At 39.5% G+C, this 27,678-nt stretch overlaps 5 protein-coding genes across 5 annotated transcripts; 4 read left to right on the forward strand and 1 right to left on the reverse strand.

Moving 5' to 3' along the window:
• The first annotated feature begins 7,971 nt into the window (after positions 1–7,971).
• Positions 7,972–10,516, forward strand: LOC110942941. Its single transcript, XM_022184702.1, has 5 exons — positions 7,972–8,346; positions 9,781–9,870; positions 9,961–9,963; positions 10,084–10,100; positions 10,507–10,516. Exons 1-5 carry the CDS (start codon positions 7,972–7,974, stop codon positions 10,514–10,516), a joined length of 495 nt encoding a protein of 164 aa, XP_022040394.1.
• On the forward strand, positions 9,374–16,849 carry LOC110940342. Its single transcript, XM_022181894.2, has 9 exons — positions 9,374–9,676; positions 9,781–9,870; positions 14,560–14,691; positions 14,777–14,893; positions 15,483–15,607; positions 15,703–16,030; positions 16,107–16,190; positions 16,278–16,466; positions 16,577–16,849. Exons 3-6 carry the CDS (start codon positions 14,565–14,567, stop codon positions 16,012–16,014), a joined length of 681 nt encoding a protein of 226 aa, XP_022037586.2. The 5' UTR covers positions 9,374–9,676; positions 9,781–9,870; positions 14,560–14,564; the 3' UTR covers positions 16,015–16,030; positions 16,107–16,190; positions 16,278–16,466; positions 16,577–16,849.
• LOC110942942 lies at positions 11,256–12,842 on the forward strand. Its single transcript, XM_022184703.1, has one exon. The coding sequence runs from the start codon at positions 11,256–11,258 to the stop codon at positions 12,840–12,842; it is 1,587 nt and encodes a 528-aa protein (XP_022040395.1).
• On the forward strand, positions 12,856–14,419 carry LOC110942943. Its single transcript, XM_022184704.1, has 3 exons — positions 12,856–13,439; positions 13,520–13,586; positions 13,670–14,419. The coding sequence occupies exons 1-3, from the start codon at positions 12,856–12,858 to the stop codon at positions 14,417–14,419; spliced, it is 1,401 nt and encodes a 466-aa protein (XP_022040396.1).
• A 5,524-nt stretch (positions 16,850–22,373) lies between the features above and the next one.
• Positions 22,374–24,926, reverse strand: LOC110940343 (probable carboxylesterase 18). The gene is made up of 2 exons (XM_022181895.2): positions 24,239–24,926; positions 22,374–22,863 (listed from the first exon to the last, which is right to left on the reverse strand). Exons 1-2 carry the CDS (start codon positions 24,822–24,824, stop codon positions 22,439–22,441), a joined length of 1,011 nt encoding a protein of 336 aa, XP_022037587.1. The 5' UTR covers positions 24,825–24,926; the 3' UTR covers positions 22,374–22,438.
• Positions 24,927–27,678: the final 2,752 nt, after the last annotated feature.

Raw genomic sequence — 27,678 nt, forward strand, 5'->3', positions numbered from 1 at the left:
GATCTTCGTGAGGTGTCATCCTCACGTTTCCGTTTGTTCTCCTCAGAGCTCTTCATGGCTCTCAATCTAACCACGTCTTGAGTGAGGGAGAGGGATAGATCCGCTACGGATCTAAATGTTGTAGGTCTTGAAGCTTTGACGCTGGCTTTAATCTCCGGTGCCAGACCCCCAATGAATCGAGCAATCCTACGCGGCTCCGGGGTCACCAAGTAAGGCACTAAACGAGACAGCGTGTTGAACGTAGTAAGATACGCTTGACAATCGAGGTTCTTCATGACTAAGGATACAAAATCCGATTCAATTCGCTCGACCTCGTGCTGCGGACAGAAGTTCTCTTTAATCAGGGCCACAAACTGTTCCCATGACAAACCGTACAGTGTGGCCTTACCGGCAGCTTGTAGGAGTGACTTCCACCATGCTAACGCATCTCCTTTGAATGACTGGGACACGTACTTCACGACGTCCCTATCAGCACACCCGCTGATATCAACTACAGTGTCCATCTCGTCAATCCACGTCATGCAGTCGACGGCTCCTTTTTCCCCAGTGAAATCTCTGGGCTTGCAAGATACAAAGTATTTGTACGTACAGGACCTGCTGTACGTGTCACGTTTCAGTTCAATCTCCTGCTTTGGGACGCTGCTGTGGTTGGAGGAATGATTATCATCCTCGGCTTTCTTCGGCTCACTCTTTTTAGACGGCGGCTTACTATGAGCCCCAGAATGAGTCTTAGCCTTGACATGCGTCACTGAGCGGGTTCTACTCTGAGTACCACTAGATTCTTTGAACTGCCTATCCATAGCCTTGGCGACAGCATTATCAATCAGTGCTTGCAATTCTGCACCGGTAACGTGAATCTTCGCATTATCTGAGCGTTCCCCAGAATGACTGTTGGTTTCTTCCGATTTGGCCATCGTAGCTTTAAGCTACAATAAAGGACAAGGTCTTATTTAGAACCTAACAGTATTATCGTCCTAGACGATTTATTAACCATGGTATCAAAAACCTTAGCAGTTAATTTAATAAATTCATTCAGGCTCTTATTAGCAATCAAGGAATGAAAATATATATATTGGCACCATAGGCCTAGTCACAAGGACAACCACTAAATTATAAATTTAGATTTTTATAGGATTATAAATTGTATAATTAAACAAATAATCCTTTACTAGACAGAGAGTCATAAACCACAACTGTCTTTATATAACATAATCATAACCCGTAGGTATCAAGTCATTAATAGACTTGTGTACAGATATAATCTGTAGATATTTCTTTACTAGGCAGGGGGTCATAAACCACAACTGCCACTATATGACATAGTCATAACCCGTAGGTATCAAGTCATTAATAGACTTGTATACAGATAAAATCTGTAGATAATTTATTAAAAGGTGGGTCGTGTGATTCTATAGATCACGCTTAGCCCAGAATGTTAACATGTTCTCAGATGTTAACAGGGAGTTGAATCTTTTCAACCAGGTTTTACCATCAGGGCCAGGCCTGTTAATAAGGCATTCAGGCTAGGTTATACCTTACTAAGATTCTTATAAAATGGCAAATCAAATAAAAATTGATATTTTCCATTATTTTAATATTATTCATGCATACAAATAAAATGATAAATTCAAATTAACCATTTAAATTTCCAATAAAATACCAGTACATAATTGCCCTAAACGGGACTTTGAAATAACATAACTAGCATGAATAACATGCCCGCGCAGGGGCTAAACAAGTACAACAATAACAAAATAAAATAAAACAAACCCACGCAGGGTTAACAGGATAACATACCCACACAGGGGTAGAGAAAGATAGATATACCCACGCAGGGGTAGAGTACTGGAATAAATGTCCACGCAGGGACATGAGTACATAAAATGATAATTGAAGGATTCAACGATCCTTCTTGCCCTTACCCTTGAGCAAATCGAATACCTTCTTAAACATGCCACTGGTGCGTCGGCGATCCTCTCGCATATTGTGCTGGAACTCGCGTCGCATGCTATCAATCCCCTGCAGGATCTCCTGAACCTGCGGCGGCGACATCATAGGCGCCGGTGGTGGTGGCTGGTAGTGCTGCGGCTGCGGCGGCTGGTAAGGCTGCGGCTGCGGTGGCTGCTGGTAACCCGGAGGGTAACCAAAAGTAGATGGGCCAGCAGCCCAAGGGTCTCCAAGTGGACCACTATGTGGGAGTGAGCTGTAGTTGGCAGCTTGCCAATAAGGGTCTCCCGTGTAGTCGTAACCCTGAGGGAATACCTGCTCGAACGGGTTGAACTGAGCGGCACTAGCATAAGCCGGAATCGGCTCTCCAAAATTCTGCGGCGGCAGAGGCGGGATCGGAACAGAAGTAACCTCCGATACGGGATGCTGAGACTCCCCTGTCTCAGACTCCCCGGGTAGGGACGTGTAGCGGCTGCTACTAACACGTGGAGGGGTGCCTATGCGAATCCCTCCGCGCGTAGACATGCGCGCGTTCCTCCTTGGCCTCTGAGGCGGAGGAGGTAAGACTGGTGGCGGCGGTGGTGACGGAGTGATCACGTCACGCCACAGGGCCTCAGATAGGTCCTGCGGTAGAGGCGGCTGCTGCTGAAGCTGCTGCGAGTGGTGCTGTGAGTGCACCGGCGAACCATGGAGCGATTGGAGCATCGGAGTACCATGGAGTGATTGAAGCATCGGAGAGTTGTGGCTAGGGGTGAAGTACCAATCATGCTGCTTAAACCTCTCCTGGAAGCTGTCCACACCATTAAATGGTGATCCTGTGTATGGCGACCCATCCGATATCTCAATCGGGTGGTTTGGTGTACCTGATGGAGGGAGCGAAGGGTCCGTCTCCTCGTCTACGTCCATCTCGTGACCACCAGAAAAGTGGTCCTCCTGTCCAAGTGGGTTATGGCCCACTGGCTCCTCCACATAAGCATTAGGGTTATACAAACCCTGGTAGGCTGGCGCTGGATACTGCTGCGGTGACTGGTGCAATGGTATGTACGATCCAAGCGAGTCATGGGGCCCGTTCTCCGAATGGGGCCCAAACGAGTGGGGTAGCGACGGTGAAGTGCTGGCGGACACCGAGTGCCTAGCAGGCTCGGCGAAAGACCTCCAAAGGTCGTTGGCGGCTGTGTGGTGCGTGGCGGATGGTGCTCGCCTATGTGAGGGACCAGCCTCATGATCGTGCGATGTAGGAAATCCTCCACGACCTCTCATCCTTGGCGGCATCCTGATCCTGTCAAAAGTCAAACAAGTTGCACAACAAAATATATAAGACAATGCAATAATAAATAAAAATAAATTAAACGAAATGTTGAACATTTCCTATGTTCCTTGTCTAGACTCGAAAATCGAGGAATGTGCAATTGTGTAACTGAGATTAAACACATTAGGATAGTGTTTAATTCACTCAGCGTTGGCTCTGATACCAACCTGTCACACCCCGAATTCCACGTGTCACCGGTGGGCCCGGTGTGGGGTACAGTGACGTAGTTGGCATCGTCATAGACAAACAACACAATATAATAATGCACAGCGGAAGCAGAATAGAAACATTTCAACTTTAATTAAAATGCAATAATAAATATCACAGTCGTTGAAATGGATCCACAGGCGGATCAATAAAACAGAAATAAATAGTTCAACAGATAAATGTCGTCCGAGTTTGCGAGACTATGGTGGACGCTCTCTAGGAAACAGCCAGCCTATTTCCGTATAGTACCTGCACTTAATCTTTTGGGAAAAATACGTCAGTTTACACTGGTAAATACAAATCAACCGACTCATTTTGAAAATGATTTAAAATTGATTTAAATGCACAAGGCATAAATATTTTATTAACTTGGGATAATTATAAAATATAAACTTGTGAACGATTTACATGCACTTATATCTCTGGTGGCCCGGGATCTACTGTCCGGGCTAGAGATTTAATTGACACACCACATCAAGAGTTATACACGACGGGTGTACGCCTACACCCCGTGCTCTGGTCGTGGCCATCTCGTAAGAAAATGCCAAGGATATCCGGGACATGGTCAATAACCCCCCAAAGCCTTTAAGTAAGACAAGACTGTTTAAACGAAATCACACAAGCTATTCAAGACTGTACACCCATAGGGCGCAGGACTTGTGCGCCCGATCAAGCGGTATTTTAAATACCGTACCCCAAGCCCGTATAGGGAAAATAAGTCAAAATGTATTTACCTGAGCAAGTATAAGTCACAAACGATAAGTGTTGGTAGCTTTTACCGGGCTTCCTAATCTGGAACAAAGGTTTATAATTAACCTATTAGATTCCTAACGGCCTTTTATTTAAGCTTAAGCTTTGACCGGTTAGTTTTAGGAATGATACGGTTTACGCACGATTAAGCGAAAGACCGGATAGAATGTGATTTAGACCCGACAAGTTTGAATACTTGTATAATATGGGTATACTAAATACATTCTGGATTTTGAGGTAAAAATGATAATGTTTGACCCGTCTCGGTCAATTTACGCAAACTAGTTACGTAAACCGAACCGAACGCGATAAGGGCGATACGGGTAGCCAAAAGATTCAAATGCAAGTTTCCTGAAGTAATATGCTTAGAATATGATATTATATCAGTAAGTTATGTTCTATATTGCCCGGGATAATTTTAAACTCAATTTATGCCTTAGAAGGGCATTTTGGTCATTTAAAAGATAATAAAAGGGTAAAATTAGAAATCTGAGTTTCGGGTCTGGTTCATACAGTAAATATACTTAATATAACATATTATATCAGTAGGGTATGACCCATATATCAAATTTACCATTTAAAACCAAACTATGCACCGTAGGGGTAATTTAGTAATTTCACAAGGGCTAAAAATGCCAAAACTGGAAGTCTGAGTTCATATACTTATACTTACTGTTTTTATATGAAAATATGCTAAACACATCAGTAGGTATAGGTCTTATATGTTTAAAACAAGTATAACGCTTTACTATGCGTTAAAACGCTAAAAATACGATTTAAGGGCGTTTCCGGGTTTTCACAATAAATCTGAGATTTTTATATTTCCAGAAGTCTTATAATATTTTATTCATCATACAAAATCAGTAGAAAAAGGTTTCGGGTCAAACGGATGTGTAAAACTCCTTTTATGGCTAAAACGGTCAAAACCGACATAAGCCGAAATGACTAGGTGATCTAGGATCCGTTCAGCCAAAAATTACTTAAAAATCATCAAAATTCCCAGAATATTATATATAATCAGTTGGTAAAAAGTTTTGTACCAAAACGTGGCCAGAAACGGGTTCTACGCAAAAAGGGCCGTTTATGTAAATTTATAACATAGTTTACGCTAATGGCCATAACTCACAATCTGGACCACCAACTGATCCGAAACTTTCGGTGCAAGTTTATATAATAAAAATAAAGATTTCTATCCTTTCACTTTTCCAAAAATCCCGTTTTAAATCAAAAAGGGCAAAATAGTCAACTTTATGCATAAACCGGAAACATGCATTCGAATAGGCTAAGCATAGACTCAATCCAAGAAATTTCCAGAAAGTTTAACTAAAATAAAAATAGTCAAAAATACTTTCCAATACAGATCTTGTACATGCATGTACGAATCCGAATCGATAGTCTACGAAATAATCGTTTTACAAGACTTTCGGTTCCGATTCGTGGCTATACTATAGATTGTCGAGTTGATGATGATTAAAACACATTCTTATATGCATTACAAGTTATTTTTAATGATCAATCAGGTTGCATGTCATCTATATCATTAATCATATCATTTTTCACAAAAATTGCTTCTGTTGACTTTTTAGAAATAGGTTTGACTCGACATTAAGCATGCATGTAGTGGGAATCAGTTAGTAACCTTTAGAGGGTTTGTTTCCCACATAAATACCAATCTATAACAAGTTTCAATTCGAGAAATTACTGAAAGAAATCCGTTTAATCAGAAAGTCAAAGGTTATGAACACCCAGTTTGACTTTTACTAATAATCAAAGCAAAAACGGATTAAAGAACGAATTGAATGCTTACAATGGTCCTAAAGATGTTTAGTGGACACTAGAAGTCGGCCTTGATGCTCAGATTATCTCCAGAGAAGCTTTGAGAGCTCTTGCAAGTCTTGGTGTTCTTGTTCACTATTGTAAATGTCAAGAAATGAGCTAAATTCGGATTTAAAGCTGAGATTCTGAGGTTTACTGTTGATGGTAGGCATGCATGGCTCTTAATTGGTGCAATTGGAGGCAAGACCAGCTGTTAGCAACTCAAAATCGGACCCAAATCGGACCCAAACACGATTTCTGTCGCTGGGCAACCCACGCGGCCCGCTTGGGCTTTCCCAGGCGGGTCGCCTGACCCCTGTTTCAGCCAAACAACTTTCGTGTATTGACAGAATTGGTCCCTGAGCTTGAACGTGCCGTTTCGGCTACTTTTCTCGACCCGTAAACCCCCAAACTTGGTTTTTAAGAACCTTGGGACTTTTACCAACATGGTAATGCCCTCGGATAACTTTGCGCTCAACCGAAAAACCCTGAATTCGACGTTGACGCTTTTAGTCCCTTAAGTACGGTTTTGGCCATAACTTTCTCATACGTTGACGAAACTTCATGAAATTTTTACCACATATTCTAGTGAGTATATTTTAGCTATACAAAGCTTCGGGTCTGCGAAAAGTCCACTCAGAGGTATAAATTAAACATGTTGACACTTTTGGCCCCTATAGTTTGAAATACTTCACTTTTGTGCAATTTCCGCGTCGTATGATCCATGAACCATCCGTTAAAGGTTATAAACATTATGTGGGGTTATCATAGAGTCTATTTATCCATTGTTGACACTTTGGACCCTTACGTTCCATAGTTTTCACTGTTTGTCACTTTTAGTCCCTCTAAAGTATGTTTTCACATAACGGAACCTTATGACACGTGTCAAGACATTATTGGACGAAATTTTTCGAGGTGTTACACCATGACTCTAAGGCATACTATTCTTTCAAATGGTACGTCTTCACCTTCCCACACCATCATCTTCGTCCAGATTTCCGACCACTCCGAATTAGAATTTGTGACGAACCCAGCAGCTTGCTCTCTGTCTCGAAAAGTGACCATGACACTCAGACCTCCTACATACGATATGGCAGCTTCCTGAAAACCCCCCCTGTCCAACTTGATTTTGGTCCTGCATAAAGTCCTGAAATCTTTTGCCACCCCCACCACCGACCTCCCTTTGCAATGTTGTTGATACAACGAGCCTTTCCCTTTAACTACTAACCTTTTCTGTATGGAATCTGAGGACTGCCCCCCATTCCTCAACGCCTCGCTATACCTCATACCCGTTTGCAACCGAGCTGCTGATGCGTCCCGATCGAAATGGTTTTGATTGACCTTTGGTCTCCACAACCTGGCTGTATTGCCACAGGTGCGTTCGTTGAATTTTCTGTGATTCTTGTCAAACCTCGCCAGTGAAACGTTGAGTTTTGCATTATAGATCTTGATATTATTCATTCCGGCTACAACAGTATTAACAGCTATCACCCCCACCATTCTAACGAATCCAAAATAGTTCCCACCCGCATCCTTCTTCCTTACTACGTACGCATCCGACACCTCCCCATACGGCTGGCATGCTTTCCAAATCAAAGATTTTGTGGCGTTGTCTGGAAGGTTTGCCACGTAGAAGGTTGTCTCCTTCTTGTTCCGGTAGCCGCTTCGTCTTCCATAGTGAAATCCGACCACTCCTTACCCCTCCCTCTCTCTCTTGTCATAAGTACAAACTATAGGGTGTTAATCTGTACTGCATCGATTTTTTATTATAGTGAATTTTTAGATTTTAATAACAATATTCAAACGAAGATGGAGTCCCATTCTCGGTTAAGGCTCTTCGGAAGGAGATAAACAAACAGGGACTGGATCTTTTTGGTGGGCCGGAATTCCAGTGGAACTCTTGGGCACCTCTAAAAGCTAACTATTTTTTATGGAGAGCTCTCATGGGTAAGATTGCCACCAAAAACGAACTACAGAAACGTGGTATCGGCATTCCGGATATGTTGTGTGAGACTTGCGATTTTGAAGAGGAGAACGCCAACCATCTCTTTGCTAAGTGTGTGACGGCGCGTAGTATTTGGTGGAACATATTCTCATGGCTAAAGATACCTTGGCAAACAAACCTTGATAGCCTGCAGGAGATCCTCGATCTTATTCAAAACAGCCCGGGCGCTAAAACATGGAAAAGACATGTCCATATGATAGCAATTGCCACTGTGTGGAGAATATGGAACGTCCGGAACAGAAGGATATTCGAAGGGGAAGGTATTTCGGTCCAGAAAGCGGTCGATTTGATTAAAGAGGACTCGTTTATCTGGGTATCCAACTGATCCAAGAAGACAGTGCCTTCGTGGGAGAGCTGGATTGCTTTTGACATCCTTTGTATGCTTTGAATGTTTTCTTTTTCCTTTTGTGCATGTGTTTGTTTCCGTTTTGTTCCTTGTTGTTTCCCAACTTCTTGCTGAATTCTTTATATATATAAAGAGTTGGTTGCCGTTCAAAAAAAAAAATAACAATATTCAACTTAACATTTAATTTGGATATATTTTTTGAACGGCGGCTATTTTATTCAAAAATAAAATAGAAACAAAGGGGCCAACAAGAAGCTGGGAGTCCCGAAAAAAAATTACAAGATAATAATATCTCGGACGTTAAAGTCCCGCCACATCTAACCCGCTGGATTTAGATCTACACTTTATCCACAAATACGAGTCCTCCTTAATCGGTTCCACCACAAGTGCAGTTTTGACAACAATACTCCCCAATCTGTGCTTCCAAATGAAGCATAAAACTTTACACGGGGACCACACATTCCAATTAAAACCATCCGACATAACCCGAAAGTTCAGAATTTCAGTCACCTTCCAGCGAAACTGAGCCACTGAATAGGATATATGCCAATGCCTTGTAGCATTTCTTGAAAAATCACCAATTAAGTTGTATTTAAAAAAAAACATAATGGACAATGCCCGGAGTGGCGGAGTCTCCTGACATGATGTGAGTTGTGAAGGCATGGACTCTAGGGCTCACGTAAGAACAACGGGTTCCTTAAAACAAAACTTTTTTTTTTATTTATGTTGGTTTTGAAGTTTAAATTAGTTTCATTTTCACTCTAGTATTACATGTTTTGACATATTATTAAAACCTATAGGTTGATTTAGTTTATTGTTGACTGAATTTGTTTTAAAATCTCAAAACTATCAAAAACATGTATTTGATATTTTTTTTAAATAATCACTACAAGAAAAGGAGGCTTTTAGCGGCGACACCATTAGCGGCGACGGCCCTTGTGTCGCCGCTATTGGTCGATCCGTGTGACACAACCTGAGACCAAACCCTAGCCGTTGATCAAAATCCTGATCTAACGGTTGGGGACTTGAAAGGCAATACCGGCGACAAAAAGTAGGTTATTAGCGGCGACAGCTGTCTCCGCTAAAAGTCTGTGTCCCACATTAAACCCTAGCCACAAAAATCTTATCCTGATTAACCCAATAGCGGCGACGATAGGATCAATACCGGCGACATAGCGTCTCCGCTAAAAGTCGAAACGTAAAAACACTTTATCAGCGACTTTCCCTCTTTCTTCTTCACTTTCCCCCCAAATTTCTTCCTTCCACCGCCGGTTCTTCCCGAATTTTGGCCCACTCGGTTAGTTTAACATGTTTATGCTACATTTCTTCTCTACATTTGTTACATACGCGTTATAGGCTTTAATTTTTGCTATTTTTTGTGTATTTTTGTGTTTGTGGAAGAAACTCCGGTCACCGCCATCTCTTCTCCGGTCACCGCCATCTCTTCTCCGGTCACCACCATCTCTTCTCCGGTCACCACCTCAAAAACCGGTTAGTTTTTTTTTATTTTTTATTTTTTTTTTGTTTTAAGTTTAGAAATTCTATAATTTTTAGTTTTGTTATGTAAATTGTGTATGTTAGTATGTATGTTTGTATGTTGGTATGATTGTTATGTAAATTGTTTTTTTTATTTTTTATTTTTTTTTGTTTTAAGTTTAGAAATTCTATAATTTTTAGTTTTGTTATGTAAATTGTGTATGTTAGGTGTATTTGAAAAATGTGTATGTAAATTGTATAATGGTTAGTTTTTTTTTTTAAGTTTAGAAATTCTATAATTTTTAGTTTTGGTATGTAAATTGTGTATGTTAGTATGTATGTTTGTATGATTGTTAGTATGTAAAGTGTATGAATGAATGTATGTAAGTTTGTATAATTGTTAGTATGTAAATTGTATAATGTAGGTGTATTTGAAAAATGTGTATGTAAATTGTATAATGGTTAGTTTTTTTTTTTTTAAAGTTTAGAAAATGTATAATTTTTAGTTTAGTATGTTAGTATGTATGTTTGTATTATTGTTAGTATGTAAATTGTATAATTTTTAGTTTAAGTTGTATGTGGGTATGTAAGTGTATGAATGAATGTATGTATGTTTGTATAATTGTTATATGTTTACATTGTATAATGTAGGTGTATTTGAAAAATGTGTATGTAAATTGTATAATGGTTCGTTTTTTTTTTAAGTTTAGAAATTGTATAATTTTTAGTTTAGGTATGTAAATTGTGTATGTTAGTATGTATGAAATCATCATTTCAAACATAACGAGCTAAGAAAACACCCAATCGAAATTGAAATCATGATTTAAAACATAACATTCCGCCCAAAATTTAAAACAATCATTAAGAACATAACAAGCTTAAATTAATCATTTTAAACATAGCGAGCTTAGAAATACCCGCCCGAAATTGATTTAGAAATTAATTTCGGGTTGTCCCCGTTTATCTTGGGACTGCTTTTTGAATACTTTATCTCATTTAGGATGTGAATGTGTATTACATGATTGTTTGTTTAAGAAGGATTCGGTTATCATTTTCTCTTTGCTCCTCGGGTATATATATCATTACATATATACTTGGGAGCTAAGAGGAAATGCTGCCGAATTTTTCTTAAACAAACAATCATGTAATACACATTCACATGTGAGATAAAGTGTTCAAAAAGTGGGTTTAGCAGCCTACCCTTGTCTTGTTAATCCTAAATTAGATTTTCTTTCAGTTGCATAATGCCTATCGATAAAAGTTGGATTGATTCCCCACGTCATTCACCTCAATACAAGCAAGGACTCGAGTCATTTATCGAGATGTGTGAAAGAGTGATAAAAAACCACGATGAAGTTAGATGTCCGTGTACCCAATGTAAAAATTCCGGCTTAATAACTATGGCAGAAATGAAATACCATTTGCGTATTAACAAATTTTGGAAGGAATACACTTCGTGGACCTATCACAGGGACACGACTCCAATTGCACAAGTAAACGGTGTTGCGCCACAAGACGGTATGGTAAACGTTATTGAAGACATTAGGGGGGAGCGTATGGAAGAAGATACATACCTTAACCAAGAGAACTCGAATGGAGATAGTAGCGGTGTTGTTGATGATTTTGAAGACCTGATAAAGGAAGCTGAAACAGAATTATATCCTGGTTGTACTAAGTTTTCTTCTATCGACTTTTTAGCAAAACTTTTGAATATAAAGGATACGTACCATTTTCAAAATGAAGGAGTAGATCGACTCCTCTCGTTGTTGCGAGAGTCAATGCCAGAAGGCAACAAGATTCCCCCTTCGTATTATGTAGCTAAGAAGACATTTAAGAAGATTGGTTTGGCATATGAGATGATAGATGTGTGCACAAATGATTGTGCTCTCTTTTGGAAAGAAAACGAGTCCTTGCAAAATTGTCCCGTTTGTAATGAGAGTCGATGGGTCGATAAAGACACAAAAGGCACGAAGGTGGCTCGTAAGGTGTTACGATACTTTCCTTTGACGCCTAGACTACGACGTTTGTATTGTTCAAGGCACACAGCGAAAGATATGATATGGCATAGTACCGGACGATCGGAAGATGGGACTATGCGTCATCCAGTTGATGGATCTGCATGGCAAGACTTTGATAAAAAGTACCCAAACTTCGCGATGGAGCCACGAAATGTTCGCTTAGGGCTTGCAGCTGACGGTTTTAATCCCTTTAACAACGGTAGTGGATCCTCGACTCATAGCACGTGGCCGGTTATACTCACCACATATAATCTGCCTCCCTGGCTATGCATGCGAGAGTCCACATTCATGTTGACCTTGTTGATTCCTGGCCCTAAATCACCGGGGAAAGACATGGACGTTTTCCTTAGACCGTTAGTGGATGAGCTTAAGCAATTGTGGCAGACAGGTGTACGTACTAAAGACGCAGCAACAAACACATACTTCACAATGAAGGCGGCGTTGTTATGGACCATAAATGACTTTCCAGCCCGTAGTAGCCTATCAGGTTGGAGCGGACAAGGCTACATGGCATGCCCAACTTGTAACCAAGACACTCCTTCAATACGTGTAACTGGTAAATGTGCTTATGTTGGCCATCGCCGGTTCTTAGATGCCAACCATCCTTGGAGAACAAGTCTCGACTTTAACGGGAGACCCGAGACACGAGACCCTCCGAGACAGTTTAGCCCAGCTGACATAGAAGCTCAACTAGGTCGTTTAATTAATCGTCTACCAGGCAAGCATCCGGATTTTGGAGGTAGGAGGATAACCCGGTCAGATTTCGAGTTGAACTGGTCCAAAAGAAGCATATTTTTTGACCTTGAGTATTGGTCTTCTCTGCAGCTGAAACATAACTTAGATGTAATGCATATAGAGAAAAATGTGTGCGACAGCTTGCTCGGTACTCTTCTGATGAACGATAAGAGCAAAGACACGCCAAATGCGCGGTCTGACTTGGAAAAACTAAACATTCGGCCGTCACAATGACTGTCATATCCTCATGCAACGTTTGATACCGATTGGGGTTAGAGGGCTTTTGACTAAAGATACATCTACACCAATAGTAGACCTTTGTATGTTCTTTAAGCAACTTTGCTCTAGAACACTATCGGTGGATGATATGAAGAAAGCAAAGGATGACATTGTTACCATCTTATGCAAGTTAGAGATGATCTATCCACCTGCGTTTTTTGACATTATGGTTCATTTACTTGTGCATTTACCTGATGAAGCGATTGCGGGAGGTCCAGTAGCTTTTAGATGGATGTATCCATTTGAAAGGTACATGAAAAAACTAAAGAACTATGTTAAAAACCCGGCAAGGCCTGAAGGTTGTATAGCTGAATGTTATGTGTTTGAAGAAGCTCTAACATTTTGTTCAATGTACCTTAAAGATGTTCAGACTAAGTTCAATCGCCCAGATAGAAACGATGATGTCGTAGTTGAAAAAAGAAAGTTATGGGTGTTTGAGTCAAAATGTCGTTATGTTGGCGCAAGAAAGGAGAAATATCTATCATTCATCGAAAAAAGCAAGATGGAATGGTTTGTCCTCGAAAACTGCGCAGAAGTTAGGGAGTACATGAAGTGAGTGCTTCTATCTTTAACATTTCATAATCTGTTAATTGGTATTTTTCGTTCCTTTCTTATATTTGTCATCAATGTAGTGAATTCAAACATACACATCCCCATGATGATCTTAAAACCAAATTTCCGGGATGGTTTCTCCATAAGGTATAATACATATATAACACTCATTACTCTATACTTGCTAGGTAATACATATATAACAAACATTATTACTATATATTTTTTAGGTCCATTCGATGAAAACACAAAATTCTCCAGAATTCCACCCGGAGTTGTATGCTCTTTCAATTTGTGCGAAAATGACTGCTTACACTTACACTGCTTGCATAGTCAACGGTGTTAGGTTTAAGACACTTGAACGTGATGCAAAATGCGCAACGCAAAACTCTGGGGTGGAAGTGGTTGGAGAGAACGGTGTGAAATTTTATGGCCAATTAGAAGAAATTATTGAGTTGCGTTATACAAATGATTATTCCACTGTCCTATTTCGGTGCAAGTGGTTTGATACTCAAAGGGGTGTAAACCATGACAATAATATCACCAGTATAAGCACTGAACATGAATGGGACAAAGACGATCAACTCATATTTGCTTCGCAAGCCAAACAAGTGTTCTTCATCCAAGAAACGTCTCGAAACCAAAAAAATAAACATAGGTGGGTAGTCGAAAATGTTAATCATCGAAGAATTTGGGATCGGCCATTAAGTGATGACCGCGTCAATAAGGTTCAAAATGTTGGCAAACGCTTAGAAGATAGTGACGTTGTTGACAACAACTCTTCATCTGACTATCCACTTGTCATTGACTTGACCCAATACTTTCAAATTGGATCTTCTCATGTTACTGCGGGTGAGCCTTCAATTGAAGTTGATCCCCCAACGGCCACCGTCGATGAAGTGTTTGAAGTCGAGACTGATTCTGATGAGGTCGAGGCTGCTTATGATGAGGATGATCCCGATTATGTGGAGTCTGACTAAAAGAAAAGTTATTGTAATTTTTATTGATTTGTAATTGATTAACACTTGTTTGAAATATTTATTTGAATTTGAGTTACACTTGTTGTACTTTCCCTTAATTTGTATTAGATACACATGCTGTAACATTTGTAACTTTATAGGGAGTATGTTTTCGATATTGTTGATATTCGCGTATCTGATGGCTGATGTGGCCCCCTGGGGACATGGGGGTGACGGCGCTGGTGATCCACCGATTCCTCCTGGTGGATTTCGTGGCACACATGAGACAGACGGTAAGTCTTTTACTAAATTATTTTGTAGTCCTTATATTTTATATATTATAAATGTTGTTACTAATTATTTTTGTTTTAATTGCAGCGGTTCCCCCGAAGAGGGTTAGGGGGAAAGCAAAAAACGAGAAACTAAGGCGTCTGGTAAAAGCGGGGGGGCCTGTATCGCTTACGTTTGACAGGCAGGTGACGTATACCCCTGTTGGTAGGGGTGTTCAAAACCGGATATTCGATAATTCGGATATCCGAATTTCGGATATCCGAAATTTTCGGATACCAGATTTCACTATCCGAATCCGTATCCGAAATTTCGGATATCCGGAATACGGATATCCGAAATTTCGGATACGGATTCGGATAGTGAATCGGATATCCGAAAATCCAACTTTTTATTTAATTTTTATTTTTTTATTATTTTTTTCATATTCGGAAACGGATATTTTGGATAGTTTCGGATATCCGAATATAAGTTTTCGGATATTTTTCGGATATTTCGGATATTTTTCGGATATTTTCGGATATTTCTCGGATATTGAATTCGTATATTTCGGATATTTTCGGATATTCGGATATCCGAAAAAAATAAAAATTAAATTTTCGGATATTTCGGATATCCGAAATATCCGAAAATTTTGAAAATCACTATCCGAATCCGAATCCGAAAAATTCGGATATCCGAGTTTCGGATATCCGAAATTTCGCATATCCGATTTTTCGGATATTTAGGATTCGGATATCGGATATTTCGGATCGGATTTTCGGATACGGATAATTTTGGACACCCCTACCTGTTGGTAAATCAAGGGATATGTTTTCACGGGAGGCCGGCCTGTATATGTGGCGGTCCATCCCCTTCGATAAAATTGGATGGGATAACGTTGAACAACATTACAAGGATGCCCTCATGAACCACTTACGGGTAAATAACTTATATGCATAAAATTTTATCAAATATTTAAGCACATGCAAATCTAATTTATATATGATATTTTAACTTTTTTATTTAATTTGTAGGAAAATTTCAATATTGATGAAGTGGAACGTGACTATGAGGCCAAAAACTTGACGGGTGGCATTAGGACTGTGCTTATGAAGCGGTACTCTGACCGCAAGTACGAGGCTAAAAAATTATTTAAGAGCAAGGGAGGTTACAATGATCTTGAGAGTGCACGGGCATTCCATCCCAAGGATATGCCCTATGATAACTGGTTGAGAACCATTGAAGGTTTCCGGGAAGCTAAATATATTAAAAGAAGCGAGGCCAACACACTAGTACGCGAGAAACAACAATTCCCATACCGTGGGGGGGACATCTTCGTACGGTAGCACCGCCTATAAAAATGTAATGTTTTATGTATGTGTGCGTGTGTGTAAGCTTTTGTTTATTTAATGTCTAATCTAAGTTTAATGTTAAACAGGATATGGATTGGGTACCTACGTATGCTAAAACCCACACGGACAATCAAGGGAATTGGGTTGATCCGGTTGCTGAACAAAATTACGTAAGTATTTCTTTTAAGTATTATTTTCTATAACAAATATATATATATATACACACACATATATTTAATCATCTTCGTAAAATACAGCGGAACATACAACAGGCCACAAGTCAATGGAGCAGTGAGGGTCCGCCAATTGCCCCGTATCAGGAAGCGTTGGGTGAGCGGCGAGGATGGTACCGCGGGATGGGGCCTAAACCTTCTTCCAACACGTCCTCGCACTCGTCATCTAACATGTCGTCTTCGCAAGCTCGGACGCAAGAACCCTTTTCCGAGGTAAACTGCGCAATTTAAAAAATGACAAACGAACGCATGTTTCCTTGTTAAATATATGTTGGTAGCGTTAATTAATATGCTAATATACGTTTTGCTATCTATTATTGTAGGATTTTGTTAACAGCTTGTTCCAAACCCCGTCATTTTTGAACCAACTTAACAACTATCTTGCTTCACAAGGAAAAGGAAAAGGAAAGTCAAAAGGCTACGATTCTGACAACTTATTCGATAATGAATCTGACGATGAACCCAACGATAACGATGACGATGAGTGACTTGTTTTTAATGTATGCTTTGGATTTAATTAAACGTTGTAGGATATAATGTACGACTTAAACGTAGTTTTTAATTATATTACCTTTAGTATATGTTGATTATGTTCATTGCGTATGCTTGCGTTGTTTGAAAATAGGCAGGTTTTGTTTTTTCGGCCGTAAAACTGGCTGGGCAGCTGTATATACAGCTGCTGTATTAAAAAAAATAGACTTTTAGCGGCGACATGTGTCGCCGCTATTGCTCTTCACCCTTTACCGACGAAAGTCAACACCGGCGACACTTTTAGCGACGACAACTGTCGTCGCTAAAAGTGCAGCATCAATACCGGCGACAGCCATCAATACCGGCGACAGTCAGTCAATAGCGTCCGAGCAATACCGGCGATGCTTTACCGGCGACCTGTCGCCGCTAATAGTCAATAGCGGCGACAAAAGCGGTCAATACCGGCGACAGCCGTCGCCGCTAAAGGTGCCCTGTTCTTGTAGTGAATATTAAATCTATACATCTTTGTTCTTGTTTTAGTTATTCACTTATTCATATTTTAATCCACTTGTTAAATTCTCAATTTGTTTTCATTAACTATTATATAATACTCTAATTTTCAACATTTGTGTGCAATAGGAGTTGTATCATGTGCTTCGTTGCTTTATGTGCATATGATTGTTGTATGTGATGCATTAGGGAGTTGTAAGGTGGTATTTTATGAAATCATTTGCTGGTATTATGTTGTGGGTTTAAGAACCAAGTTTTCACACTTCTCTAATCAATTTTTTTCTCAAAGAAATCACATCTGATTTCTTTCTCTAAAAATTCCAGCGCCATTGTTACAGTGACACCACCCATATCCGTCATCATAACCACCAACATAACACCTAACCTCCGCAAACCTAACACCGGCGGTCGGTTTTGATGGTGTCGGGTGAAGCGCTTTGAAGGTGGTGAATGGGTCGGTGTTGCTAGTGGTGATAAAGCCGATTTTGCTCAACTGTTGCTATTCTAAACAGAGAAACAAAAAGTGAAGTGGGTTTGCCCCATTGTTGCCGGCGGCTCCAGCCGTCTATGGCAGCGGCGGACGCACAATGTGCAATGGGTGTTGCTCCGTCGTCACAGGCGGCTCCGACCGTCTATGGTGGTGGCGTATTTAGAAGGTGCGACGGTTGTTATCCCGTCGTTGCCGGTGGCAACGGCCGTCTATGGCGGCGACGGATTGTGGTTGTCTGTAGGTTTGTTTGTGCCTTTATAAACGTTGTGAAAACTTCTGACTTCCCTAGCGGATATGGCGACCCAGGTAGATCTAAGTTGAGAAAAGTTGTGAAAACTTCTGGCTTCCCCTCATCATGCCCCAATTCTTCTAGATCTGCTCAAATCTACATGGAAAACTCCTAGGTCGACGATGCTTCAAGAACCGTGTCCCCGCCTAAAATAGTGCCGATGGTCGGTGATGAAAAAACATGATGGTGCTTGGTTCAGATGGGTGGTGATGGGCGTTAGAGGGCGATGGAGGTGGTGGTGATGTAGAAATAGAAGAGAAGGTAAAGAGGTAAAAATAGAAGAAAATTTTCAAAACAATTTGTTATAAAGATGCGTAGGAAACCAATATTTTAGGACCTAAATTTTGAAAGACAAAACAAAATAAAAATTATGCGTAATAAATATATGATTTGATAAAACTTGAAGATGCAACTACAGAAACATTTTGAAAGGCCTTTTAAAATATGTTACATCTCAAATTGGTTTTAATTTTAATCATTTTAAGAGTTTCCAGTGACATTATTTGGACATGATGGGTTGTATGTGTTATGAGTATGTGAGGGTTGTGCCCATAGATTTATCGGTTGTACCAACCTATGGGTTTTAAAACCCATTTTTTTGTTTGTGGATTTGCGGGTGACTTTTCCGGTGGATTTGTCGTCACCGCCACCGGTATTGTTGTCGGTGGCTGTTTTCTATGGCTTTGCCTTTGCCACCACCAGTGGCTTTGATGTGGCTATATAACTTGTTTTGAAAACTGAAGGCATACATTGAAGCAACAACATGGTTACATTGTACAATGCCAGTATTGATTTGGTGTTGCCGTTTTTGCTCATTGCTTTGTGATTGATGATGTTGAGGTACCGGTCAAGTTTTCGCGTTGGTATAGATGAATCTGGCTATGATGAGTGGAAAATTTTATTTGAACAATTATGAAAGTTTCTATGGCATGGATGGTGGATGGTAGGTTTAAACCTGCAACCCCTTTGCCGCTACGTTTTTCCGGCACTCTGAGCCTAAGTTTTCGCTTTACATTTTGATTTTGGTTTTACCTTTTATTTTTTAGTTTTTATTTTGTGTCAGGTTTGATTTAGAATTTTGGATTTTCTTATATCTTATGTTGTTGAAGGCTATGCTAAAAAGCCTTACTGTCAAAGATTAAAATTCTATCCAAAGTTAAAGTTGATTTTGGTTTTACCTTTTATTTTTTAGTTTTTATTTTGTATCAGGTTTGATTTAGAATTTTGGATTTTCTTATATCTTATGTTGTTGAAGGCTATGCTAAAAAGCCTTACTGTCAAAGATTAAAATTCTATCCAAAGTTGTTTCTTCTTTAAGCTCGGCTACTTTTTTAGGCCTAAGTATAAATAAAGATTTGCTATCGTTGCGAATTGTGTTGGTCAGTTGGATGATATGAAATCCATTGTCGTAATAGTGGTGGCAAGACTCAAGGTTAAACACCATATGTGGCATTCTGTTGCTCAGATGTAGGTGTATTTGGCTCTTTGTTTGTTTGCCTTTTGGTTGAGGTCACTGAGCGTCTTTCTTTATTGTCACTTTGAGGCCACCGAGCGTCTTTTTTTATTGTCAGCAAACTCTAATGAGTTATTATTTCTGCCCTTCATGGAGGGATATTGAGAGAAGCTCAGATGCTAGACCAAACACAAACACCAAACACTCCACCACCACTCCGCCAGACTAAACTGGCCGTTACATGCCAGTACCAGCACTCACCGCGTTTGTTCAGATGATCATTCGAGGCAACTCTTGATAGGAGTCGTCTCAACCTTTTCACACAATGCGTCTTGGCCAGGTTTCTTCTTTTGTTGCCCACAGCGCAACGCGCGCAGGGCACTTTTCTAGTTTAGCATTTAATCATAATCACATTTCAAGGCAATAATCATCAATATTGTATAAATGAAAATAATAAGGAATATTCCCAACTATTCGTCGTTGACCACCAGCAGTCCTAACTTTAAAAAATAACCACTGGTAGTCCTCACTTTTAACATATTGGCCTCCAATGGACCCTAACTAACAGAACCCTAACGCCGTTAGTCTCCGGTCGCCGGAAAAACGTTTTTTGGCCGGAAAACTCATTCTTGGCCGGAAAACTCAACATTTTTGTCCCAAACCTCTTTGTAACCTTATTATGGACCTTTGGGAACCTTTTCATACTAAAAGCCCCAATTATTAAAGCCGTCGGAAAACTCCCCTTTCACCGGAAAACTCACCTTTTTGGCCGGAAAACTCAACATTTTCGTCCCAAACATCTTTGTAACTTTAGATCGCGCCTTTAGAAACCTTTTTTCTGGACAAAAACGGTTTTCAGGCGACCAGAGACTAACGGCGTTAGGGTTCTATTCGTCAGGTCCATTGGTGGCTAATATGTCAATAGCTGGATTGCCAGTGGTTATTTTTGAAGTTGGGACTGTTGGTGGCCAACGACGAATAGTTGAGATTATTAAAATCCAATATTCCAAATAAAAATAAGATATATAGCCTTTCTAATTTTAGTTTTCATGAGCCACCATGAAAACCAAGTTCAAAATCTAATAGCAATACACGTCTAAGGCCAATGGTACGCACGATGCAAGATAGTCGCATACAATTTAATATACGTTCTATACACTTACTAAGAACACTTAAAAATTGTGTTAACACATGGGGCACCTCCACGTCTGCTCCCCGCAGGCTTTCTGAACCGACACCCAAGGGTCTACCACCCACAATAGAGGACAAACCCATAACACTGGCCAACATAAAGCTCTCGCATGTTGGAACCCGGGGGGGGGGGGGATGTTCCCCGTCAGGGTCCCCCTCCATGACTACTCCTCACAATCTTTCTTGAACCCAAATCCAAGGGTCTAATACCCACAATGGAGGACAAACCGATAACTCTTGCGAACATAAAGCTCTCACATGTTGACCTACTTTTCTGAAAGCTCTCACATGTTGACCTTGACCTACTTTTGTAACATATTTATTACACTAACTTTTTTTTTTCTTCTAAAAAGTAAACTTCAATAAACATGCCAACGATCCAAATGGACAAAAGGTAAATACATACAAGAGTGCTCCCGACCTCAACAAGCAAAAGACAAAAAATTACAACATATATAAAAGAGATTTACATCATTCCTCCTTTCGAAAGTACTTAAAGAAAGACCTATTTTTAACCAAACAAAACTCCTAGGCTTGACTTCTCCCAAGACGTCTTGCGGACTGTGTTTTAGGCTTTGAAACACAATCTCTTTTCTTCCTTTCCAAATGCACCGACACCCGTCAAGGTCCCCCTCCATGTCTGCTCCCCGCAGGCTTTCTCGAACCCACATCCAAGGGTCTAACACCCATAATGGAGGACAAACCGATAACTCTGGCCAACATAAAGCTCTCACATGTTGACCTACTTTTCTGAAAGCTCTCACATGTTGACCTACTTTTCTGAAAGCTCTCACATGTTGACCTTGACCTACTTTTGTATCATATTTATTACACTAACTTTTTTTCTCCTGAAAATTGAACTTCAATAAACATGCCACCGATCGAAATAGACAAAAGGTAAATACATACAAGAGTGCCCCCGACCTAAACAAGCAAAAGACAAAAACTTATAACATATACAAAGGAGATTTACATCATTCCTCCATTCGAAAGTATTTAAAGAAAGACCTATTTTTTAACCAAACAAAACTTCTAGGCTTGACTTTTCCCGAAACGTCTTGTCGAGTGTGCTATATGTTTTGAAAAACCATCTCGTTTTTTCCTTTCCAAATGCACCGACACGCGATTATAATAAAGCCGTGTATGATCCTCTTCGCTTTCTTCCCCATGATTAACAATTCGTACACTTCCATAAGATCTTTAACCGTGAAGATGTATAGTGGAGTGATACCACACCAAACGCAATTTGAAAAATATGCAAGTCGTAAATAAACGCTCCACAACTTCCTCTTGTTCATCACAATATTCGCACAATACAGATGATATATTCATGTCTCTCCTCCTTAGGTTTACCCTCGTTGCTAATCTATCATGGTTAGCCCCCACGCCATGATGCTACATTTAAGAGGCACCCAATTACACCATTCCAAAACATTCGGCATACTGTCCCCCATCGTCTTCCTTCATTCTCTTAACCGATATAGCTGAGAAGATACCCAAATCATCACATGTCCACTTCCATAAATCTCTCTCATTTGACGACACCCCCGCTATACAACTCACCATTTCCGACTAACATTAATTTTAGATCCGTAAGAAAGTCTTAAAAATACACTACTCGTATAAAAAATACCTACCTAGTACCTAACTACGTACGAAAAAAAAAAAACTACCACATCACCTTCTGTTATTATATTTCATATTTCATAACTTATATAGCAAAAGACCACTTTTATAAATCTTTATTTCTTCAAAGATAATAATATTCAGTAACTAATACATTAATTAGTTGTCTTCTTTAAGACCATGTGGACGAAGTCCTTGACATCCGACATAAGTTGTTCAGATTCCGGTAATTCCGGGAAGGCATAGAAACCGTGGCACATGTTGGGGTACTCAACCATATATGCTTCTTTGCCAGACTTCTTCAACCACTCATAGTACCTTTTTTGCCAGTCCTGTAGAAGATCAAACCCTCCCACAACCACCATGGTTGTCGGAAAATCCATTTTTGATATGTCCATCGCCTTTGGACCGCTAACGTTGATGATCGAATGGTCACGGTTGTAGCCTTCACCCTCCGGCATAAACACATTCCAATACCAGTCTGTTCGACTCAACGACAAGTGGTTTCCGTCATGTTCTTTTTCCGAATTTGTTCGCTCCTCCCCGCCAAAAAATGGTTGAATCGCCACCACGCCAATTATGTTGGGGAATTTCGGTTTTCCGGACGATCAGAGAGGCGTGTAATCACTCTCAGATCAAATTATTTCGGTGGTTCACCCGAATAATTTAATCGGATACAACTCTGATTTCGAGAATTGAACCTGAGTATGTGTTTTTGAGTGAAATTGATGAACCAGGAAATTGTGACCAAAACTGTCTACGAAATTGGTGTTTTGGGGTTGTAACTGCCTCATGGCAGTTGCCTCTATTTTCAGACAAAATTAGCCAAAAACTGTCATTTTTTATCATTTCGAAAATGATAAAAATTCCAGAAAATAAAATTTTCTGATACAGTTTCATTAAGGCAATTTAATAGAAATAAAATTTTCTGATACAGTTTCATACAGCTCGACCCCAGCCAGGGGCTCTGCCCCTTGGACCCCGCCAGGGGCTGCCGCCCCTTGGACCCTGCTCCCAGGGGCGCTGCCCCCGGACCCCCGCCAAGGGGGCGCTGCCCCCTTGGAACCCCCGTAGAGTACGGGCTCCGCCCGTACACCTCGAATAATAATAACTCAAACAAGCGTGCACTCCCGCACCTCCTAACTTGCTTGATGTGTATTATTATTCGCTTTGATCACCAAGTCAATCCCGATTACACTAAAATATCTAACAAATTACCTTTAGATTATTCAGATTGGATCATGCTTTAGGTCAACAGTATTTTTATACATTAGAAAAAGTTTTTTTATATTTACTAAAAGAAACCGTTTGGAGAAAAATTAATATCTTTCAATTTTAAGTGGTTTAGTGAAGTTTTCATGGTCTTAATTCTATTTTTAGAACTTGTTTCGTATCTCGGTGATTCGCTAGTTGAACTATTCACATCCGCCAGTTCAACTCTCAAAACAAGTTAAAAAAAATAACTTAAAAATCTCCCCTATTGGAAACATTCTCTTTTATATCCCAAGGCGCATGTATGCTTTACCCTCGTCTTAGACTAAGTGTTGTGGGGGGAAGAGGGGCGGACCTACCTTATGATAAGGGGTAGTCTCCGCTACCTCTTAGCGCTCTGGCGGTAAATTTGATGTTTGTTTTTTAACGTTTTTTCGATTTCATTACCTTTTTTTTAAACGTTACCCATATGAAGATTTTCTAAATCCGCACTGGGTGGGAAAGCAACAACAAAGGCGCTCCAATTCACCCCACCACCGCCCCTACACCATTACAAGGGCGGTGCCGTTAGGCGATGCCCCTTGGGGCGTGGCCAGAATCACGGCCGTGGGGCACACTTTATTTATTTATTTTTATTAAATATTAAATAATATATAACTCAATATCCAAATTTGTTTATTTGCTATGGGACAAATCACACCTAATATTAATTATTAGACCCATCATCGAGAAACTGAATTGTACCTTAAGTAGTTGGAAATTAAATTCACAAGATCTTTGAGCAAGATGATGAGCTATATTTCCACCAGCACTATCACCGGCAAGAAAACACCGTGAAACATTCACATTCTCCGGTAACCATTTTAACCTATTCTCTTCAACATCAAGAAACTTCATCACCTCAAAGCAATCATCATGTTGCACAGGGTACCGGTACTCCGGTGCAAGACGATAATCAACCGAAACAACAACCGCAGCCACCTTTCTCGCCATCCGGCGGCACACCACGTCGTATTGCTTAACGTTGGGGGCCAAGAAAGCGAACCCACCACCGTGAAAGTAAAAGATGAGCGGGACATCTTCTATCGCGTCTTCTGTGGGGACAAATACTCGGAACCAGAGGTGGCGAGTTGGGTCCACGACGACGTCGTATGTCTTGACGCCGTTGATTGGTTTGGACTCCGGTGGGATGCGGAAGAAAAAGAAGTTGAAAAGACGGCGGTTGACGGTGCCGTCTGGTCGTATAGCTGCATAAGTTACGGTGTTAAATAGATAAAGGAATATTCGTGTTTTCCAGGGCAACGAGAGACTTGTTGTCGGAGCTTCCATAGAAAGGGTTATAGATCTAGAGTTCAGTTTCTATCTTTTTATAGACATGTGGGATTTTGTGAATAGATATATTAAATTAAACATAGGAATACATATATTTTTAGATATTTATGATCACTAATTATTATATTATATTATACTCTTATACAATTAGCAACTTGGGTTGTCTCTACAAAAAATGAAAAGTTATGACTTTTAAAAAACTACACATACATTCCCCTTTGCTATCTATTCAATTTAAATTAATACTATATATGTGTTACTTAAAAGGGCCACAACAGTAAATTAGAATGAGGTGCCGTTTAAGAAATACGTGTCTCAATATTTTGTAACCATAACTGCCACCGCCTCGTATACTAATTAAGAAATGTGTGTCTCAATATTTTGTAACCATTACTCCCACCGCTTCGTATATTATACAAAAATCAAATTCAACCCAAAAAGCCAGACCATCCCAATGATTCCTCACGACAAACCGAAAACCTGAATCATCCTAACGATTCACCAAGGGGTATAACACCTTTTGCTAACTATAAATACCCCTATATACATCCGTTTGTGACTAATGAATCTTTAAATTCTCTTAGAACTCTTTCTCTAATATCAATCTTAAACATATTGTGAATCATCGATTGGCATCATAGCCATTGCTTGGTTCCACAATTCAAACAAAGACCAGAAACATTATGATCCACTTTTTTGCTATTTATTTTCAAACACAAATTTCATACCCAAATCCATAACGATAAGATTAGTTGTTGATTCATACTCGATCGCCATCATCAATGGATTATAAAGAATCAATTGAATACCACCATAACCATTCTAACCCACGGACGCTTCATCCCCGGCAAGTTGTATCTCCGTCTCTTCGTTTCCGGCGAGTCGTCACCACCGCCTCTTCATCTACGGCTATTTGTAACCGGCACCCCTTTGTATCCAACGATTCATCACCCCCTTTACATTTAGCAAATCAAAAAAAGTTGCAATTGGCAACTGGAATGGGTTATGAATACTACTCTACTATCCCGTTTCGTATGTCACAACGAAATAGAATGAAAATCATAAAACTCAACCAGTGGTTGCGATGATAGACGCAAATATGTATTCATTGCCCATAAAGTGCTTATACTCTTTCATGGTTTTGTTTTTTCAATTTTGTTTTACTTTTGCAAAAACCCATTTTGCATCCCATTCATGCCAAAAAAAAAAGTTGATATTAATGTTTACATATGTCAGCATAGCATAGGGCTGGCAATTTTACACGAATACACGACAACGAACCTACACGAAGTTAACAGGTATCGTGTATGGCCTTAACAGGTATCATGTACCAAACAGGTAGACACGAGATTACCTGTTAATTTTCGTGTATAAACAGGTTAAATAACTGTTTACCTGTTAATACCCGTTAGTACATGATAAGAAATTAAATTAAATAAAACTCATCAGCCATGTGCGTGTGGGTTCTATTTTCATTCCTCATTCAATTCAAAAAAAAAAAAAAAAAAACCATAAACTCCCTCTGTAACTCTCAGATAACATGTCGTGTTCGTGTTAACATGTAATTTTCGTGTATAACAGTCGAACACTCGTTTTAATACAATTTTGTGAATAGATACAAGTCAAATGTGACTTATTAAACATAGGACTACATATATTTTTAGATATTTATGATCACTTACTAGGGGTGTTCAAAATTATCCGTATCCGAAAATCCGATCCGAAATATCCGATATCCGAATCCTAAATATCCGAAAAATCGGATATGCGAAATTTCGGATATCCGAAACTCGGATATCCGAATTTTTCGGATTCGGATTCGGATAGTGATTTTCAAAATTTTCGGATATTTCGGATATCCGAAATATCCCGAAAATTTAATTTTTATTTTTTTCGGATATCCGAATATCCAAAAATATCCGAAATATACGAAAATATCCGAGAAATATCCGAAAATATCCGAAAAATATCCGAAATATCCGAAAAATATCCGAAAACTTATATTCGGATATCCGAAACTATCCAAAATATCCGTTTCCGAATATGAAAAAAATAATAAAAAAATAAAAATTAAATAAAAAGTTGGATTTTCGGATATCCGATTCACTATCCGAATCCGTATCCGAAATTTCGGATATCCGTATTCCGGATATCCGAAATTTCGGATACGGATTCGGATAGTGAAATCTGGTATCCGAAAATTTCGGATATCCGAAATTCGGATATCCGAATTTTCGAATATCCGGTTTTGAACACCCCTATCACTTACCACAACAACATATACATTCTGTATAACACTATTTTTTCTCATGAACGTACACATGTGGGATATTGTGAAAGATATTATAACATTTTTGTAAAAACATTAACATTAGAATATTTACATGTTTTCATGTGGTCGAAAACGTATATACCCAAAAATTTCTATACGAAAACCACACTACAAAGCGAAAACCATATAAATATTTTTAGATATTTATGATCACTAATTTTAATACACACTAGGTGTTCACCCGCCGCTACGCGGCGAGAGTTTGGTAGTTTTTTCTAGTGTTACGCAAAGTAATGGTTCTAGATGCCATGGTTACCGTTCTTGTGGTTGATTGCTTGGCATTAAAAACTTGAAGAAATATTACCCAACCTCAATGCTATTAAATTCAAATGACCTCAATGCTATTAAATTTAAATGAATAACAGAAAGTTGCAGCTTGTTATTTTTTATGCATCAAATAATGTATGTGAAGCCAATGTTTAAGCCATGGGTTCAAATGTTACATACAACTTAATTTGAATGGCAATTGATCTAAAATAAAATTCTAATTGAAATTAGCTTAAAGAAATAATACATGTT

Source organism: Helianthus annuus, chromosome 5, assembly GCF_002127325.2.
Source record: "Helianthus annuus cultivar XRQ/B chromosome 5, HanXRQr2.0-SUNRISE, whole genome shotgun sequence".
Lineage (NCBI taxonomy): Eukaryota > Viridiplantae > Streptophyta > Magnoliopsida > Asterales > Asteraceae > Helianthus > Helianthus annuus.